Consider the following 20,723-nt stretch of genomic DNA (forward strand, 5'->3'; position numbering starts at 1 on the left):
ACAAGTTGAATCGATATACAATGGCAGGAACCTATGAGCTCCTCTGTTTTCTTCCTGGTATTAAACTTTAAATTTCACAATTCAAATGAAAAATTGCAAGAAGAAAAGCAGTCTCCAAGTGTTCACCTGGTGAAGTGCATAGTGGCATCAGCTTCTGATTCATGTGGCCTCAGTGCATCATAGACATACTTCAGATCATCCACATCAGACAGCTCTGGTATTCCACTGGACAGCATCTGCACACAAACATTTGACAAGTTTAGGCCTAAAAGAAGCAATGCAATTCAAATAAGCATTCAAATAACCAAACCCTAAACAAATCATTGTTTAACATCACCACTGTGGGTACACACAACTAAAACCAAAAGTAGAAATAAATAATGAAATAAAATCTGCACACTCACCAGACCGAGCAGGTTGAGAAACAGATGTGCGTGTTTCCTGATGCGATTGTAGGCCTCACAACACAAATCTACAAAATCATGAAAACGACTGGATGGCTTGTCACCTCCATTGATGACATACGCCATGTCAGATGTAAACACAAAAGGAGCCCGGTCGCTGAAAAAAAAAAAAAAAAGTGAGATTAAAATCTGTGACAACATTTATAATCAACAGTACAGATCTGGTTCAGCCCAAAAAACATTCTCGTTCCATTTTGATTAATCTATGTGAATGTTTAAAGGGTTAGTTCACTTCAAAAATTATAATTTTGCTATTAAATATCTTCTCATGTTGTTTCAATCCCCTGAGACCTTTGTGCAACTACAGAACATAAATTAGGATATTTTAGATGAAATGAGAGAGCTCTCTGATCCTCGATAGACAGTAATGGTCTTGAGACAAGTCCAGAAAAGGAAGCAAAAATATTCTCAAAACACTCCATGTGACTTCAGTGGTTTAACTTTGTTCGCCAATGTCTTCCGTATCAGATTAGGTTAAGTGTTTACAACAGGCAATACAATGCATCCATGTTGAGCTGGTGACTCTAAAGCCGCCCTTCCACTGCATACGACAAGCGACAGACAAGCGACCAGCTGAGATGCATTCCAGTCTGGTTCAAGTTGGTCGGTGCGCGCGAGATGAGAAATGAGTTTATTCCGTTATTTTTTTTTTTTTAAGTCTGTATTAAAAAATCATTTCTATTCATAAATGAGTAACAATAAATATCATTTGTAATGCTGTCTCCACATTCCCTCCAAAATTTTAGGTCTATGAGTTTCTAGTATTCATTTATTCATTCAACCATGGTGAACGCACAGAGAATAAAGGCTCTTTTTGCACTTTATTTTGGACACACCGAGAATCAGCTTCTCTCCCATGGTGCACGACAACACTGAAAATTCTGTGCGATTGCCACAAGGGGGCATATTCTGCTAGTCATGTCCAAATGTTGTGTGCAGTGGAAAGGTGGCTTAATGGCAATACAATGTGCTGCCATAATTGTATTTACGTTTTTTTGGTCCACAAAAATGTTTTTGGAACTTTATACAATGTTTTTGCCTCCTTTTCTGGACTTTTCTTAATATCTCGCGACCATTTCTGTCAATGGCGGACAAGAGAGCTTAAGGATTTCACCTAAAATATCTTTAATTTGTGTTACGTAGATGAATGAAGGTCTCAGGGGATAAAAAAAACATGAAGGTGATTATTAATAACAGAATTTTTCCTTTTGGGTAAACTAACCCTTTTAACTCTCCTTGTTTCTGGACAAAATCTGGGTCAGAAAAGCTCTTTCAGTGCTCCTACCGTTTAATGTTGCCAAACATCTGTGCGTGCCCCAGGAACTTGCCAAAGTCAATGTGGAACATGTGTCCGCTGGTCTTCAGCATGATGTTGTCATTGTGCCGGTCACAGATGCCCAGAATGTATGTGGCCACACAACAACCAGCGCACGAATAGATGAAGTTCTCCACCGCCTGTAAAAAAGCAACAGAATTAGGTTTTAAACATATCGACACAACAAGGCCTTGAATCAACGAATCCCTAAACACATTTATATATTAAGATATGCAAAGTTAGAAACATGATGCAACCCAGCGCAACCATGCACTGGTGTATTTTTAAAGCAAAACAGTTTGCGTGTGCATTTTGGCTTAGCAAATTAGTCTTAATGCTGAATGAGGATAAGGGTATACAGTACCTTTTCATACTCCTCCTCAGTAGGGTTGTGTTTCTGCAGCCAGTCTGCCAAAGGCCGGTCCTTAAAAGAACCTGTTACTCCATGCTCAACCTGGATCTTCCTCAGGGTTTCTGCACTGGGAATCATCTCTACCATCCCTAGACAAGAGGAAAGAGGAGGCTTATTAAAATCACTTCCATTCGCTTCATTAACATTTCACATAATAGAATGTAAATATCACATTTTACACAGTTCAATCATGGGCTTTGTCTATATAAAATTAAATTAATATTTAATAAAGTGTATGTTTTTAATGTCATGTATTTGTCTATTAAAATACTATAAATAATAAATGTACATAATATTTAAAATATTAAAATCATTTTAACTGGGAAAAACTGTAACAATTTTTCTTTTATTCTGTTTTTGTCTTCCAGTTTTAAAACCTAACTAGTGTCATGTTAACAGGGCATGCAAACTGCCTCAGTCTGTCAATATTCTTGACCCTGATTCATTAGACACTGGAAAATAAACCTTAAAAAGTCAATACAGTGAGCTCTACAGTTGTACAACATATGTATTTGTAGAAGACAAACATTGGTGATAATTTCTGACATCTTAATCTCATAAAAGAAAAGATATACATTTACCTCTGCCCCGTCCGGTTGAGAAGCAGCGAAAGATGACCATCCTCATGTCAAGTCCTTCCTGAACCCAGATCTTATTCATGATGCGAATGATCTGCAACGTCAGCATGTCCTGTCGCAGGTCGTCTCCAGCCTGACAGTGAACACACAACACCAAAACAGGCCAAGATTACATCTGAAAAGTTTTAAGACACAACCATGTATTCATTATACAGCACAGACATGAGAAGGCAGTACCTTAAAGATGACATTAATGTTGTCTCCTAGATGATCCTGGTTCTGGAAGGACAGCTTGAGGGGCACTGCATTAGAGTTGAAGTAGGAGCACGACTACATGGAGAGAAAATAAGAGATATAACTGAATAACTCGTGTCTCAGCAACAACAACTCAATGAGTGTGTTTATAAGCATATTCTTAACCTGATTATGCTGGATAAATTGTCAATGCATGTAGTCATGTAAATATTTTTGTTCATTTTCCTTTATCGGAGAAATTGCTTTAGGCTTAAACTGATCATCACAGATAGATTATGGCCCCTTTTAGCATGTAAATGCAGCAAATGCCTTCTGTCAGCTTATAACAGTGCTATTGTATGATATGTGACAGTAACATGTTCTTACAGCAGATATAAAGCCCACTACACCGTTTATAGAAATAGGCTCATTTTACAACTCCTCTCAATTTTACGATATGAAAATCCACTCAGTCATTCTGACTTTTAGCTTAGCTTAGCATAAATCAATAAATCAGATTAGACCATTAGCATCCCAAAAAAGTGGATTGTCTTTTAAGCATGTCCAGACACAGCAAATGTTTTGGCAATAAGAAAGGAGGAAATATACGAAACTCAGATACTTTTGTGACGCAAAGACTTTTAAAAACATGTTTACATCATCTTACATCATGCTACATATCTTGAGGAAAATTATAAGATTCCAGTTAATGTAGGAATGTAGAAATACTCTACATCAAATATAGCAATACTCTACTTTGGTTTTCATTAATTTATTGAATGATGTCGCAGGAGTTTTGAATAATGTTTTTAAATCACTACCGGGAGAAAGACTGATTTAATAATAAAGCCATTTTTTGTATTTTGTATTGTATATACAATGAGAGTTCTGGTTATTTCAATAAATATATATATTAATAAGTTATCAATATATTGGTGACCTTGAAAACATGTGAAATGAGTGGATGAAAAGATGCATCCTCTAATTACTATACCTGTATGTTGATGCCCTTGACGAGCAGGCCTGGGTTCAGCGGAAGTCGACAACTGCTGTTTATCGAGAAGAACTGCTTTACGTCATCAAGCCCTTCGCGGAGAATAGCCTGAACAGCAGACCAAAGACAAAACGCTGTTAATGTGCTGGCCAGACGCTCTGGAGAACACTAAAATGTCCCTGAGGGATCAACAATCAGTTTTTTGGCAGAGATCTGGACTTTCAAGCTAAAAATAGTAAGAGCCATAGAGATGTCTAATGAAACGAGAAAAGCCGATGATTCTTAGACAATAGTGAGCATCAGAAAACCTGTAAGGCTCTGTTTACACAATTTTTAAGGTGAATTTAATTATAAAGCTGGAAAAAAACAGTGGATGAAAATTGGACAAACCAACTGAGATGAATTAAAATAAAATAAAAATATTTAAAAATTATGGAATTTAAAAAAAAAAAAAAACTGAAGAGGCCAAATTTTATTTTAAAGATTAGGTTTGAGGAATCTTATAATATACTAATAAAAAAACTATAGTTTTTTTTTTTTTTTAATCAAAAGGGAAAAAAGACAAATAATTATATGACTATATTCTCATAACACATCAAAGCAACACATCTTGTCATTATCTTACATAGGTTTGTGCAGGAAACAAATACCATCAACTCATTTCATTCAATTCTGAATCTGTTCTTTCTTTTTAGAGTCAATAACTCACACTTTAAGCTGCAAATCTTTGCAGATCTTTTACACTCACAAACAGCTAAATTACACACTACAAAGATAAATGTAAAAAAAAACCATAATGGCACAATTTAATAAACACCACAACAATATATAGAAAGCAACAGTGAAGCTGACCTGTCTGGATGAGGGTGACGCTTCTCTGACCCGCTGAGCCACTTTGGCCAGCACATTGACCAGCCAGCACTGACGATCAAACTCTTCCCTTAAACCACGACCGGAGCAGCAGAGCAGAGCCGCCAGCAGATACTGATACCTCACGCTGAACTGAGAGTCCTGGAGAGTGTCTTTCAGCAACCTACAAACACAGAGATGAGGAAAAGGCACTGTTTGAACACCTTTTGATTTAGAATCATTTTTAAAAAGACTGCATTCACAAAGAGAAATCTCTGTCTGATGAAATCTATTTAAGTACTTTGTTTATTCTGATGAAACCTGAATAACATTTTAATGTCGAACATTTCTGGATCACATTTCACAAAATAAAAAAATATATGATCTTATTATGCATTAAGAAAATTGAATATCATTGTGACATTTTTGAATTTTTGACAATGTGAAATAGTCTCAAATATTATTACAATTCAGCGATTTAAAGGATAATTTGTCGAATCCAATCCATTTATTTCTAAAATAGAAAATGTACATGAGATTTTTATATTTTTTATGTCACAGAAACATGAGCAATCTCTGTTTTGATTAGTCTCATTACTTTAGAACTGAAGTTTTAGCAAAAATATTTGAAATTATTTTTTCAAATATAAAATTTAAATTTTTCATAAAAAGTACAATAAATTTCCCCCTTGGTGTACATTTAATATTTATCCATTAATATATTTAATATTACCCATTAATTGTTATTTTTTCTTTTTAAATTACATACCAGTAGCAGTTGTTATTTTCATGGCAAACCCAACAACATTTTCAGTACAAATATGTGTAAAATCTAACACTATTTATAAAGGATTTCAATAATCCAATACAAATGACCTCATCTGTACAGCAGGTGGAGCTGTGAGCTGATTTCATGAAGCATCTATACCAATGCTAAATCTATGCTTGAAGAGTTTTTATATTCACTATGCATGCACATATATAGTACTTATAGATTTATACAATTTGCTACACAAACATTTTGATTTATACACGTAATTGAATAACCTGGATTGAAATATTAACTTGTTTGACCGTATTTCTCAGTTTATGTTCTCTATATAAGTGTTTTTAAGTATAATCTGAATTTAAAAGACGCACCAGAAGAGGTAGTGAGCAATGCGCACATCACCGATGGCTCTTCTCAGCAAAAAACGCACCAGGTGACTGTCCAGATAACATTCATACTTCAGTGCCTGGCAGAAACAAATGAGACAGTGAGGGAACAATAATGTTGGAAAGCAAAAAGACAGACAGGTAGAACATAATCAGATCAGGGTCAATGGGAAAGGAGGCAATGGAGTGAGAGGAAATGAGAAATACAAGGCCTTTGTTACCTGCACCAGCTGAGGAAGAAAGTCCAGAAGTTCTGGGTCAGAGATTGAGTCCATCCACTGAACTGCCGTCCGCCTGCACTCCTGATCTGGAAACCTGGAATAATGTGGATGTTAATAACAAATAAAATCTACTTTTATGGTGCTTTTTTGGAACTTGAAAGTCAGTGCACACTAAACTATATTAATGTATACATCTTTTTAAAATATGTTCAAAATAGGCTTTTACAATAATCATTTTTCAGTACAAGATGGTCGATCAAGGTTAAGGGATAGTCCACCCAAAACAAAACTTCTGCCATCACTTATTCTTGTTTTTCCTAGGATAACAGCAGAGCACATTTCTCACGTTTCAAGTTTATGATAAATGTTTACAGTTTAGCTTTTCTAAGCACTGTGCTAAACCAGGCTATAAGTGTTCATGCTAGATGCATAACAGCAGTCATAAAACATCTTAGCGGTGTGCAAAATCAAGCAAAAAACATACTAGTGTTAAGCTAAAACATAAGCAGTGTAAGCAATTCATGCTAAGAGTCTGGTAAACAATGCTAGAAACATGACAACAACAAACAAATCATGCTAACAGTGTGCTAAATTATAAAAACAAACAACCCAGTATTGTGTTAAACCAGTTCAAACTACAGCACTGCAGCAGTCCATGATAGCAATGGTTTACCACACATGCTAACAATTACTTTATAACGCTAAAACATGCTAGCAGTGAGGTACATCTAATTAGAAATATGCTAACAATGTTATTAAACATTCTTTCAGTGTGTTAAGATATCCCAGAAACTTGTTAGCAATTTACTAATATGTTAGCATGGTTTGTTCATACTAGAATCATTTTAGTCAATGATGCATTCATTAATGCTTCGGTTTAATTAAATCATTAAAATTAAGGTTTCAATCAGTCACTTAGGACCGGGACTTACTGGTGGATTTAAATGTCATTCAGGTTGATGTAGGCCATGTCATTGAAAGTATCAGTAAAATAAAAATAAAAACACTCAGAAAAATGGTTAAATTATTGTAATCAGAACAACATGAAGGTGAGTAATTGTTGAAAATATTAACTTTGGCAAAACTATCCCTTTAACCTGGTAGACCACCCTGGTTATAGCTAGCCCACACACTTGGTGGCTCTTGGTTGAGCGAATTACATTTCTAACATTAATAAAGCTTTAAAATCAGGTCAGTAAATTCTGAGAGCATCCATCTAATATTTGCTGTCCACATGTGCTCTGCTGGACTAATCTAAAGGTCAGTCCTTCACGGTCGACTCAAACCAGTTCGACTGCCAGACGCTGAAGGACAGTCAAGTTTTAGTATCCAGCTGAACAACAGAGCCAGCAGTCGCCATGTTATTCAGACACTCACGTGGCATTGAGCAGGCCGAGGGCGTCCAGGTGGTTCATGCATCCCCACTGGCGGAGCAGGGCATAGATGTCAGGCAAACATGCCCACTCCCAGCTGGGCGCACTGGCTAGAACTAGCGGCAGACGACTGGCTTCCACATGGCAGAAATGACGCTTCTCCCACAGCAGACGCCGGTCCTCTGGACTCAACCTAGAAAAAGAGACCAGAAAGGTTGATTAGCTGATATTTCTTTAAATAAATATTTCTATCAACATATCATGAAATATAATTTGAAGATTAAACAGTAAAATAAATTACATTATATAAAAACACAGAGAAATTAGTACTTGATTATTTATACAGATGATGTATTAGCTTTATAATATCATTGCTGAATTACTCTGTAAACAAATAATTACAATATAAAATAGTCTTGTTTACAAATACATTTATCTATTTGTTTATGCAATGAATATATTTTATTTTAATCGATTTAAATTTGAAGTTATGAATACACAAACTTTTAATTACATTAACAAAGAAAACCATCAGAAACATTAGGAAATACCATCAGACATTTCACATGGGAAATCATTGATACTGCTAACACAAAACTGCTGTCCTGGAAGACTTTAATGTCGTTTCCAGACAAGCATCGATGATTTACAAGCTCTCAAACCATCAAACCCGAACATTCAATCTGATAAAGATTAAACGCAGCAATCCTCCTCCTATCTTTATAAAATTAAGAGTGTAAAACGTGTCTAGGAAGATCTGTGCGTGGGCTTTCACTGCAGTAAAAGATGGAAAATAACCACACAGACAGTGTAGGTAATTTATGCTGCATGTTTTTGTCCTTCTACACTCCTGAAAGCTCTGGTCCAAGGTAAACATGACTGCGTTTTCACGACCAACATTTCCAACCCAGAAAAAAACAACAACCAGTAAACATTATGGCAAACACATCAATATTTAAATACCTTTAATGCTAATCAATGCTATTACTTTTCAGAATTTTTGATTGAATTGCAATTAATCTCAACAAACATTGAAGCTTTGAATATACAGTATATACATTTTTAAATAATTTTACTTTAAATCTTCAAATAACAATAAATAGAAACAATTTAATGTTATATTTTAAGGCCACTAGTCTCACTGAGCAGTAGTACTGATGTCTGAATAAACTTATTTACTTTGTGGTTCACCTGAGTGGACACAACAACATTAATTGGAATGGAACATAACAAATTAAGTGGCATACACCAGGGTATACAACATATTTAAGCATTGATTAATCACAATAATTATTGTGAAAAGCGCTATACAAATAAACTTGGATTAAACCTTACAGAACAGTTGAGAGCTAGTAATTTTAAAATGCACTATACTTTAATAACAACTAATTTAAGTGAACTTAGTACAATCTCTCAACATAAACCGAATATTATAAGTCATCTGTATCCTTCAGCAAGTAGGAAGTTATCAAACACTGAATTCTAAATCCTGGTAAACCCTTTGAGCTGCACAAGTTTACTCTTTATTATTATTATTATTTACTGACATACACGTCAGCGGGAGCCTTTATACAATAATTTGACAGAGGCTAAGTTAAAGTGCACATATGAAAAGCTTCCTATTTAAAGTGTTGGTAGTCAAGACATTCTGCATCTCAAATGCAATTCTTGTAAAGAAAGAAAAAGACACAAAAGCCTCAGCTTTAACTGCATTACATTTTTAGTATGGTTAAACGTTTATCAGGTGAAGGTGACTTTATTCGTATTGATTTATAGGCATCTTTTTACATGAACATTATTATTATTATTATTATTTTTATTTTTTTTTTAAAAATAGGTCTAAAATTTATAAGCCAAAAAAGTTCAAAGGTCTTAAAATAACCTCCAGTAACACTCCTGGATTTTTTCATCAAGCATTTCAATAAATGCCATAAAAAGGTTAAACCATTCAAATTAACTTTTCTTTAATAATGACAGTACTTTTTAATGCATTTGCACACTTCCTCATGTTTAAATCCTTTATGCTACAGTACTTCTCCCATCTGTGGAAACTAGTGTGTAAGCTGTTTGGATTTGTTTGTTTATAAACTGAATAATGCCATGTCTACATCAGGGTTATTTACAGTTAATGGCGCACACATAAGGTTAACATCATAATCCATAAAATCCTAATTATGAGACATTTCAACTTAATATAAGACGAAAAGTCTAACACACATTCGGGTAATTCAGAAAATATAGAATCATATCAGCAGGGCAGGGTGATTAGTCAAAAAGTAAACAAAAACGACATTCAAAACTTATAATGGATGAAATTTTTCCAATAATTTTTTCTACTACATGTGGAGTGACTTGACCCCGCTCTGTTAAGGCTGATTTATACTTTTGCATCAAATGCAGGGATATGGTCTGGCGCAGCCTTTGTGCGGTCCCATACCAGCGCAAACTCTCAAAAATAAAAAAAGTACTACATTGACCTCACGAAATGGACAAGGCTTTAATACTTGATGCGTTCGACATTGTGATATTCTTTAAAACGACACGGGGCGGTCATAAGATAATCAACAGATAAGTAGAAAGTTTCCGGAACTACGTCGTTACATTAATATCGTTCAAGAATTCTAAACGAATTATTTTTATAAATTATTTTAATTATTATAAAGATTTTTATAACCATTCAAGTATTTTTTTTAATCAAATTTTGTTGCATCTCTTGCTTTTGTTCAGTTCCACCTTTTAAAGTTTATTTAAATATTAATGACAACAGAACACCAGTTGCTCTACAAATATTTTTTATTATTATTATAGCAAGAGTAAAAGCAAAAATCAAAAAAGTACACATACTAAAAAATACTGACTTTATTTAACCCACTCAGCAATTCACACATTGGTGTCTTTGTTAATTTGCATACTGATAAGGCTATAAGTGTCCAACATTCCCGACCTTTATCACCAATAAAGTCTAGAAAAATAGAGCATCAGTATATTGTACACTAATAGGTTCAAAAACTATTTTCCAATTATCAAAGAAATAATGAGACTTCATTTTAGTTTTTTTAACTATTAAATTGTTTTAAATTCAAAATTGCAATATATACTGTACATTATTGTTATGATTGGTGGAAAAACATATTCTGTATTTGTTTATTAAAGGGTCACAAAACACCAAAACACTTTTTTGAGCTGTTGACAGTTGTTTATGTGTCCCACGCTGCTATAAATTCTATTACGACACATATATTTCACTAAAAAGTGAAAATTGGTTGTTTTTGCGTAATTTCGAGCAAATTCGCACTTCCGGTATAAAAAAATTTTTTGAAGCTGGGTCATGGCCATGAGATCTTAGCGTGTATTGCAGCGCGTAGACTGGACGTCTGTACCTGGGAGTGCCTTATTACATCTCTGAGTGTGCTGCATTTATTCATGAGTAAGACTTGGTTCAAACCATACAGAGCGCTCTATTGTGTATGCGGTGCAACTTTATTAATATGCATGATAGCTTCGAAGACTGTTTTTACCTGTTACAGTGTTCAGACGGCAGAGAGACACCACGTTGAGTTGCCAAGCGGGAAAACAAGAATTGTTTGGAGATTCGAGTCGTCAGTATTGGTTTTATAATTTGCTGCAGTGAAGGTTTTGTTTTTATTTTCCCTCTATGAGCGCAGCTGGACTCACATGTGGATTACAGGGCACGTGACGCTCGACAAATAGGTGTCTAGGGAGCATTTTTTACCCGAGAGCTTTTCTAATCTGGAAATAGTGAAATCCGGATTTGCCGCTCATCTCCTTTTAATAAATACATGGATCCAGTGTGTGTTGATTGTCCTGTTTCTACAGTTTTAGTAAGTGATCGATCAGTGGTCTTTGTTTGTTTACTCAGAGGAAAAGATAGTTCATCTCGTCAGCAGTACTCTTTCAGTGTTTAAAGATGAACCTTAGTCAAATGATTTCTAACCATAGTAAATAAAAGTTTACCGTCCATTAATATCACAACAATATTATGAACTGAAAAAAACTGCTGTAAATACTGCTCTCCGAGTGTAAACATGTAAGCACCACAATCAAACTTACCATCATGTAAGATTCTCACCGCATTTTGTGACAAGAATAACACGCACGGCTTTCTGACGCTACCTGCCGAGTGCATCTAAGTTACTGAGAAATGCGGAGGTTTTTTTCTCTCATTTGCCATGCGGTATCAAACATTTCATAAAAAATACATGCTAACAGCAATTCCTAGAATCAAATATATCATTTGTCATGAGGGGCATGAATGAAGTTCCTGAATGAAAGAGCCAAACTGCAGTTAAAGTCCACCATTTAATAATTTGGCAAATAATTTGATTACTGATCTCCAAGTAAACACAGTCAGTCTTTTTCCTCTGTGTCTGTGTGTTTGTTTTGCCTCTGTTAAAATCAGCGCGTGCCCAAACCGTCACTCCTATTTTTATGCTAATTTTACGGACCTTCCCTCTTTTCTTCCTGCCACACTCCGCCCTAAACAGAGCTAGACACACCCACTTTCCTGACTTTTTCAAAAGTAGAGGTGTGAAAAAAAACCCTGCTGAAACAAGGGGGTTTCATGGCCCTTTAAAACCACCCGGGTCTCCACTTTTTCAATATTTGTTTTCAGAAGATTCAAGAAACGCACTGTTTAAAAATATTTACAGGATATCTTATTTAGAAGATATACTGCTTATTTTCTACTTTTGAAAACAATAAAAAATAATAATTTTGTTTCCAAAAGAGCAAGTTTTCACTTTTTATAAGAAAGACGTGACTGTTGATTTTAGGCAATTTATGTTTTAGTGTTTAGTTGCTCAATGTTGATGTTCAATAAATATTCATAGATGACATGCGTTTCCTTGAGTTATTTTTAATCAAGTAATGTGCCCTTCATTCAGAAATCTCTCAGTTGTAATATGTGAGCATATTTACTGTACAAAACCTGTCGGTGAACTATGAGGGCAAATAAATAAAAAAATCAAATAATCGTTCATTAATCGTAATTGAGTTTAAATGTTTAATTTATTGAGATTTTGATGTTTGGTCAAATCGCCCAGCCCTAATATATAGATACCATTTTTTTTCTGAATAAAAGCACTTCCTCATTACCAATTACAGTCCGACTGGATGTCTAACAGTATATAAAACTTGACATGAGATTCAAACAAGGAGCATCACCTACACTCAAAAAATGACTTTTGCGACTAATTTAAAACTCATTAAAACAATTCTTAATTGTTTTTACTTAACTGTTTTGTTTTATCAAATTAATCACTTTCACTAATTTAAGCTTAATTAATTTGTGTTGTGTTGAATCCAGCATTTTTACAGTGTAGTACTAATTTATGTGCAAGTCTTTTGTGACCCATTCAGCACCATAATAAAGACAACCTGCTCATGTCTTGAATCAAAAATTGTATTTAATTAGAATTTTGAATATTTTTATAATCATCCCATTTATTCTGCCATGAGCTGCTAGGTTGTAATTCAAAAATAGACCATGTTTATGCCACTGTGTTTTTCGGTAGGCTTATAAATTCATGTTTTGGGAGTGTCTCCTCTCTCTAGGGATGACAGAGATCTGTTGAGCACGACCCTGGAATCAGATTACCCATGCCTGCTGGGCCGCAATCATACATTCATCGTCAGACAGCTCAATATACTGGAGAAAAGGCTTCAGAAAGCTTCATACAACAATATACAAGCATGACTGTCATTAGACGACTACATATCCCACAATTCACTGGAGGCCTGAGTAGTATTGATTCCTGGCCGCAGTTGCTCCAGGCAACCCTGAGGGCCTTTTGTGGATCAGTCGATGAAGAAAAGGGTGTGGAACTAATGGTATATTCAAAGGGATAGTCCATACACAAACATAAATTTGCCCTCAGGCTTTCCAAGATGTAGGCGATTTTACTTTAGTAGAAGAATAAGTTTTTTTATTTACATTTTTAATTTATTTATGTATTTATTTTTTGCTATAATCATGGTGTTTGGTGTTTTGTAAAATGCAACTTAATGGCTATAATAGTACTTGTAGTGTAAATAAAAATGCATACAGGCAAAATAAAATCATCAACTGTGGTTCCTGACAACACACTGCGGTCTTTTGAAGAGAAACGGGTGACACTGGATATTATTTACAACATTATTACATTTAATTTCAATCCATAGCCTCAATTTCTTGTGCTGGAGGACACATGTTGTATTGTTCATTTTAAAAATTGATGTCAATGATTTTTTTTGCATGTTTCTTTGAAGAAACGTTGAGCAGTTTGCAGAAAAAAAATGTTTTACTCAAACATATTTGTAAATCCAGGTGGTTTCATGTCTCATCCATTAATGCATTAAAAACTGAACGGTGACACTTTATAATAACTACACATTTATTAAGCATTAGCATCTAGTGAATTCATTATCTTGTGAGCATTAACTCCATATTAATAAACGTTAGTAAACAGTTTATATAACTGCAGCTACAAATGCTGTATTCCTAACAAAAGTGTGAAATTATGTCATACAATTGGATAAAACAACAACAACATTATAATTTAACAATAAAATAGGATGATGATAGGATAGGCTTTTTTGCCATTTGTATTGATCGCAAACTCAAATTCAGGTGTAATTATATAGTGCCTAAGTTAAATAAGTACACCCCCTTAAGGATTTCTCTTTTACATTAATATTTTCAATAGGGTGCCAAACAATAATATTTTTATGAAAATACTGTACATTAGCAATGGCGGTTCTAGCTTAAATGGCACCCTGGGCGAACCACCCTATATATGCCCAACTTTGTGTAAAACATGGACAATACCAGAATTAGGATCTATTTGTTATAAATAAAATTATTATTCAAATTATTATTATTATTAAATTATTATTCTAAATTAACAGAAATCAATCCTTAATGTAACTGCAAATAAATGTAAAACAAAACTGGAGTGATTTACTAAGATTATTTTGCATGTATATTAATTATTTCTATAACATAAAATAAAGCTTTATAGAATTATTTGTTCATCTTAGACTCAACTCAAGGCTGAGAATGAACGTTATTAAGTCTTACCTTGCTGACTCATTACGCGAAAGATGCCAAATCTGAATGGCCCATAACGTCTTTATTCTGGGATTACCACTCTACGTTAAGGCACTTTTATAAAGTACATCCTATCCCAAAGCTTACTGGGGCACACATGTTTTTACTGGGGCACTTTTTTATTTTTTTGCACTCGCCATGCCACCCGAGCAAGATACCACCCAGGGCAATGCTCCATATTGGCCATGCCTAAATCCGCCACTGTACATAAGATTAGACCATACTAACACAAAAAGTTAAACTGATCTAACAAAGTGAATTAGATCTTCGTTAAAAAGGACACTAGAATGCATATTTGGGGGAAATATATTACATACAATTTTTTTATAATAGAGCAAAAATCAAGAAAACCACAAAAATATATTGAATTTAGTTACATTTTTGTAGTTTTAATTTAATTCTTTACAACACCTCATTTGATATATATATATATATATATATATATATATATATATATATATATATATATATATATATATATATATATATATATATATATATATATATACATATATATATATATATATATATATATATATATATATATATACATACATACATACATACATACATACATACATACATACATACATACATACATACATACATGCATGCATACATATACACACATACATATACACACACACAAACATTTTTATTATTATTATTATAAGTATTATAAAGACAAAAAAAGTAATAATAGGAGTAAAATCCGCCCCCACTCTTTACCAAAGTTGAAACATTAACTCTCCATTGACGAAAACCAGATCAGAGAGTTTACACCCAGCTCAAATGCTCAACCTTTGATCCCAGAGCTGGAGACAATTTATGACTAAATATTTCCAGGCTGCTGTGGATCTAGGTTTTACACTACAGCAAATGTTTTATTCTCTGAGCATTAGAGAGGAAAAACAGATGAGAGAGGGAAGGAGAAAGAGAGAGAAAGAAAAAGAGAGAGGAGCAACAGGGCCAGCTGGAGATATCAGATCCACATCAGCTGTCTAGAGATGAAACTAACAAACGGAGCACTGGAGATTACCGAGGAGTACCAGATATACCTTATATTAAAACACAGAGAGGGGGTATATATAGTAGCATATAAAGCAGTTAAAAGTCATTTGTCATTGTATATTGAATATAATAAATTATATTCTCCTGTGATGGAAAACTGAAAAAAAAGAGAAAACTTTTATATGGATTGATAAGAACACAATTTAATTAAATCGAAAAACATCCTGTGTAACTTTGTACATTTATGTTTAATTCTGAATAGGCCAAAAGCATAAAAACAGCTATTATATTATAATACATTATATAATATTACTAGGCTTTAAATATATATACACACACACACACACACACACACACATACATATACATATACATATACATATATATATATATATATATATATATATATATATATATATATATATATATATATATATATATATATATATATATATATATATATAAATGTTGCTCAATGTTGAGCTTCTGGCCCAGGTGGTTTATTTGTAACTGTACATGTAGTTCCGGTCACTTTTCAATAGGCTAAATGCAGAAAAATCCTTGCTTAGATTAATCATTTTGCTCCATACACCTCAATGTGTCATCAGGAGGCAAAATTAAAGTTTTGTATCTCCTGTATGTTTTCTGACTTTCAAAGTGCTGGTGGCCTTTGACACCAAGGACCACAGTTGTTTCAGCAGCAACAACAAAAATATAATTTTTTATTTGTTAATAAAGAGTGAATAAATCACCAGCAAATATTCATTCCTCACATTCTCATATAAAGTTTAAGATGCAAAAAGGCTCAGGTCAAAGGGAAATGGACAACGAGTGCTTTTATTCCTCTCTCCAATGAGGAAGGATCTGACACAAACTGCTACAACAGCTGGTTTCGTCTGCTCTCGTATGTGCCTGATCATCATCTCAATATCCACTACTGAGCTTATTCAACCTGTGTTCCCAAGCAGACATGCTCATTTGAGAGCGGAAAAATGATTTCATGCTGCGAGTCGCTAAAATATGAATGATGAGTAACGACAGCTGAATCTGAAATTTCATGAGCTGGTCATTTGAGTTTGCCGTTGCACTTAAACAACCCTTCTCCTGTAAAAGCAGAACTTTTTATAAGTTTAATGACTAGATATCAACGTATTGCATTGCAAAAGGAATTTTAGGCAAAATAATCAAAAATAATCACCCAAAACTGAAAATTCTCTCATCATTTACTCAACTCACTTTTTACAAACCTATCTGACTTTATTTCTTAAATTAAACACAAAAGATAATTTGAAGAGGATGGTATGAATATTAATGTTAATGGTCAAAATATCTATTTTGTGTTCTACAAAGAAACACAAAGGTATACATTTATAAACATTTTCATTGATGGGTAAACCAACCCCTTTAATACCCCCAAAAATGTTACTGGTTTTGTTTTATGAGATCTCACTGTATTGTTTTGCATCGTGAAATCACCAGACCACAGTTTCAGCAAAAATAATCTGCTTTAATGTTCTAATGAAGAAAAGAAAAGGTCCCCTTTACTTTGGATGAACAATCCGTTTAATATAAATGGTAATTATAAAGTGTTTAGATATTGTATTTTTCCAACCAAGATATACTTTAGATTCTGACACAGGCATACATGCAGACATTTTTTTTTTTGAATATTTAAAGAAAGATATTGAACATATTAAGGGGACAGTTCACCCAAAATTGAACATTTACTTAGTAGTTAATCTGCCTGAAGTGTTTGTTAGCCACTGATTTTCATAGTGGGAAAAAATGTACAGCCACCATTATCTGAATATATTTTAATCTAAAGAGAAAAACCAAACCCAAACAGGTTTGAAACAACTGTAGAGTGATTATTTTCATTTTTGGGTGAACTATCTATCCCTTTAATTAAATCAGGGTGCAGTTTAGAATTTTCAGGCAGTCTGCTTACCAGAAAAGGGACTTCTTGTGCAGGACGTCATGCAGCTGTCTCTGGCTAACCTGGTCCAGGTGGGAGAACTCATACTGGGGACTGAACTCAGCAGGAGCAGGGGTGCTGAAGCGCACTTCAAAAGAAGAGGTAGGAAAGTCCACCTGAAAGACAAAAATAAGTCACTATTAACAAATGAGTGTAAAAACTACAGTATAGTTTGAAATGGCAAATCCAACAATTATGGGACAGACATAATAATTTGAACGGCACCTGCGCTTACGTTAGTCTTTTTTTATTATTTCTGATTTTCCATTATCAGACATATCACCCTGCAGCCCAAGACCAGTTACTCACTGGGCTAAGCCTGGTCAGTACCTGGATGGGAGAACACATGGGAAAACTAGGTTGCTGTTGGAAGTGGTGTTAGTAAACCTGCAGTCTGTACGAGTCCTAATGCCCCAGTAAAAGTGAAGGGGACACTACACTGTCAGTGTGACGTTAAACTGAGGTCCTGACTCTCTGTGGTCATTAGAGATCCCTTGGCACTCCTCGTAAAGAGTAGGGGTGTAAACCTAGTGTCCTGGCCAAAGTCCCTCAATCGGCCCTTACGATCATGGCCTCTCAATCATCCCCATCCACCGAATTAGCTGTATTCACTGTCTCTCAACTTCACCAATAGCTGGTGTGTGGTGAGCGCACTGGCGTCGTTGTCCTGTGGTTGCAGTCGCATCCAAGTGGATGCTGCACACAAATGGTGGTTGGAGACCCCCCAGTCTTATTTAAATCTTATTTATAAAGTATTTGGATACGATGGTATTAATCAAATCGTGCAAGCAAAGCATTAATGGGTGAGTGAAATCAGAAACTAGGCTGCCTTTTTTTCTGTCACGCAGTCCTGCAGCGCTGCTTTACAAACACGTCGGGGAAAACTGCAAATTCAAAATGTGTTCTGTGTCCTAAAACAAGTGTGTATGTTTTTATATGACGTGGTAAAATTTAAAAAATAAAATTTTAAATACATGTAGAGCTTTATTAGTGAAAAGCTGCTGAGCGCAACGAAATAAAGGCTACATTTTATTACTTGCTCTTATGTACTGAATCACTTAACACTTTCCTTTACTCTAAGATCACAGAATAATATGCAAAATCTTTAAATAAAGGGAAATCACCTATTAAAAAGGTATGTTTCAGGTGTCTCCGGAGCATTTGGGCTAATTATTTGACAGCGTCTATCTAAACGAGGATGATATAAAATACATTATCTACCGCGATATTAACTGATAATTTCTGTGGTTTTATATTATGGATGGGTGCGTTCACTGCGCTGGGTCCCTCTGTTAGTGGCGAGACCACTCGATCTACGATGCCAACAGTCGGTCTGCGAGTAAATGAATATGATGAATGGAAACACACAGGCATGTGCGTATACACATATAATGTAATGCTGTACAGTAACGTGTCTGTTGTTTGTTTCGGTTGTCTTTATTTGAATGGTTTCGTGGTAATGTGATGTGTGCTTTATCTGCCTGATTCCCGCTGAAGTGGGCGGGTTGCGTGACATTTGATTTGGGGGATGTACTGGGGGCGAGGTTTGCATGACGCGCTGAAAGCTACTAGCCCGACAGTGGAAACGCGACATGATTTCGGCCTCACTGCTCAACCACAGCCTGATAAAAGCCCTGGCTCACACTGGCCCAACAGTGAAAATGCGGATAGTGAACCATAAAGGTACTAATGTCCACCTGTATGGTACAAAAGGGTACCTTTTAAAAAAGGTAACATCCCAGTGACAGATTTTGTACCTTTATTTCTGTGTGTGTACACTGCCTGGCCAAAAATACTTCAGAATGTCTTTTTTTTATAGATTTTTATTTCTTCAAAATGCCATCCACATCCCAAAGATGTTCAGGTTTAGTTCAACTATGAGTCAATTTATGCATGAAAAAGTTTTTAGCATTGTTTTTTTTTTTTATTTCAGCCCGATAAAAAGCTTACTTAAAAGAAAAGGTGAACATATAGGAAGCTAAAATATATATTCATCACTGCAATAAAAATCCAACATAATATTTTTTGTAGCATTTTTATTTTTGCCAGGCAGTGCATGTAAATATTTGTTTTAAATGATTTTATTCTGTATACATTTGAGTCATTGTGCATAGAAATGAAGTAAATCATGGAAAGAGTTATATTAACATTTTTAAGTATAATTTAACATCATAACATCACTCGCTCTCCTTCAGCTTATTCCCTGCTTTATAAGGGGTCACCACATCAGAATGAACCAGCTAAACCAGGGCTGTCCAAATTCGGTCCTCTGAGGGCTGGTGTTCTGCTGAGTTTAGCTCCAACCTCAACACACCTGCCAGGAAGTTTTTTAGAATATATAGTAAGAGCTTGATTAGTTGGTTCAAGAGGGTGTTTGATTACGGTTGGAGCTAAGCTCTGCAGGACACTGGCCCTCCAGAACTGAGTTTGAACAGCCCTGAGCTAAACTGTCACTTGTGACAATTTATATTAAAACCCATTCTAATGATTTTTAAAATGCTATTTTAATATCCCCTGAAAATAAAAAAATCATATCACTACGTCATATTCATAGATCACTCATGTAGCCCAACAACTCTATTCTGTTCAATGGAGCACTAAGGATATAAAGAAAACAAATGGTTATCACAGGTAACATTTTCTCCAGCTCATGGGGTGCAAAGATGGGACAAGAGTGAAATTAGAAGGTTTATGATCCGAAGCAGAAAGAGTCAAGTTCACGGTCACGGATGGCAGCAGTTAACATGAGCGCTGAAAGCCAGAACAGCACCATGAACAGCTGAGGCTTTCCCCTTGAACACGTCAAATTACACACTAAACGATAACAGCAGACTTCCAATACACACACAGCTGAAAAGTGAAAAAAACAAAATACAACCGCACAGATCCAGTGACTAAAACAGATCTGAAGTCAAGAAAACTCTATTAGGACAGCAAATGAAGCTATAAATGATGGTTTATAATAGGGCATCTGGGGCTGTTTTCACACTTCTGTCAGTCTATGTTGAAATCCATCCAATCATTACTGCCATAT

At 34.8% G+C, this 20,723-nt stretch overlaps 1 protein-coding gene across 3 annotated transcripts in view; it reads right to left on the reverse strand.

Annotated features, from left to right (window-relative positions):
* Positions 1 to 20,723, reverse strand: part of pik3c2b (phosphatidylinositol-4-phosphate 3-kinase, catalytic subunit type 2 beta) — an 80,417-nt gene that overhangs the window by 8,062 nt on the left and 51,632 nt on the right. For all 3 annotated transcript variants that reach the window (XM_087273522.1, XM_087273523.1, XM_087273524.1), the window contains exons 15-26: positions 17,663 to 17,805; positions 7,600 to 7,788; positions 6,223 to 6,316; positions 5,987 to 6,081; positions 4,850 to 5,030; positions 3,998 to 4,105; positions 3,007 to 3,099; positions 2,773 to 2,902; positions 2,144 to 2,280; positions 1,750 to 1,919; positions 405 to 561; positions 127 to 236 (exon numbers count right to left, since the gene is read on the reverse strand). In XM_087273522.1, the coding sequence (XP_087129648.1) occupies positions 127 to 236; positions 405 to 561; positions 1,750 to 1,919; positions 2,144 to 2,280; positions 2,773 to 2,902; positions 3,007 to 3,099; positions 3,998 to 4,105; positions 4,850 to 5,030; positions 5,987 to 6,081; positions 6,223 to 6,316; positions 7,600 to 7,788; positions 17,663 to 17,805 (1,607 nt within the window). The remainder of the gene's footprint in view (positions 1 to 126; positions 237 to 404; positions 562 to 1,749; positions 1,920 to 2,143; positions 2,281 to 2,772; positions 2,903 to 3,006; positions 3,100 to 3,997; positions 4,106 to 4,849; positions 5,031 to 5,986; positions 6,082 to 6,222; positions 6,317 to 7,599; positions 7,789 to 17,662; positions 17,806 to 20,723) is intronic.

Source organism: Danio rerio, chromosome 11 (genome assembly GCF_052040795.2).
Source record: "Danio rerio strain M-AB ecotype USA chromosome 11, GRCz13ab, whole genome shotgun sequence".
Lineage (NCBI taxonomy): Eukaryota > Metazoa > Chordata > Actinopteri > Cypriniformes > Danionidae > Danio > Danio rerio.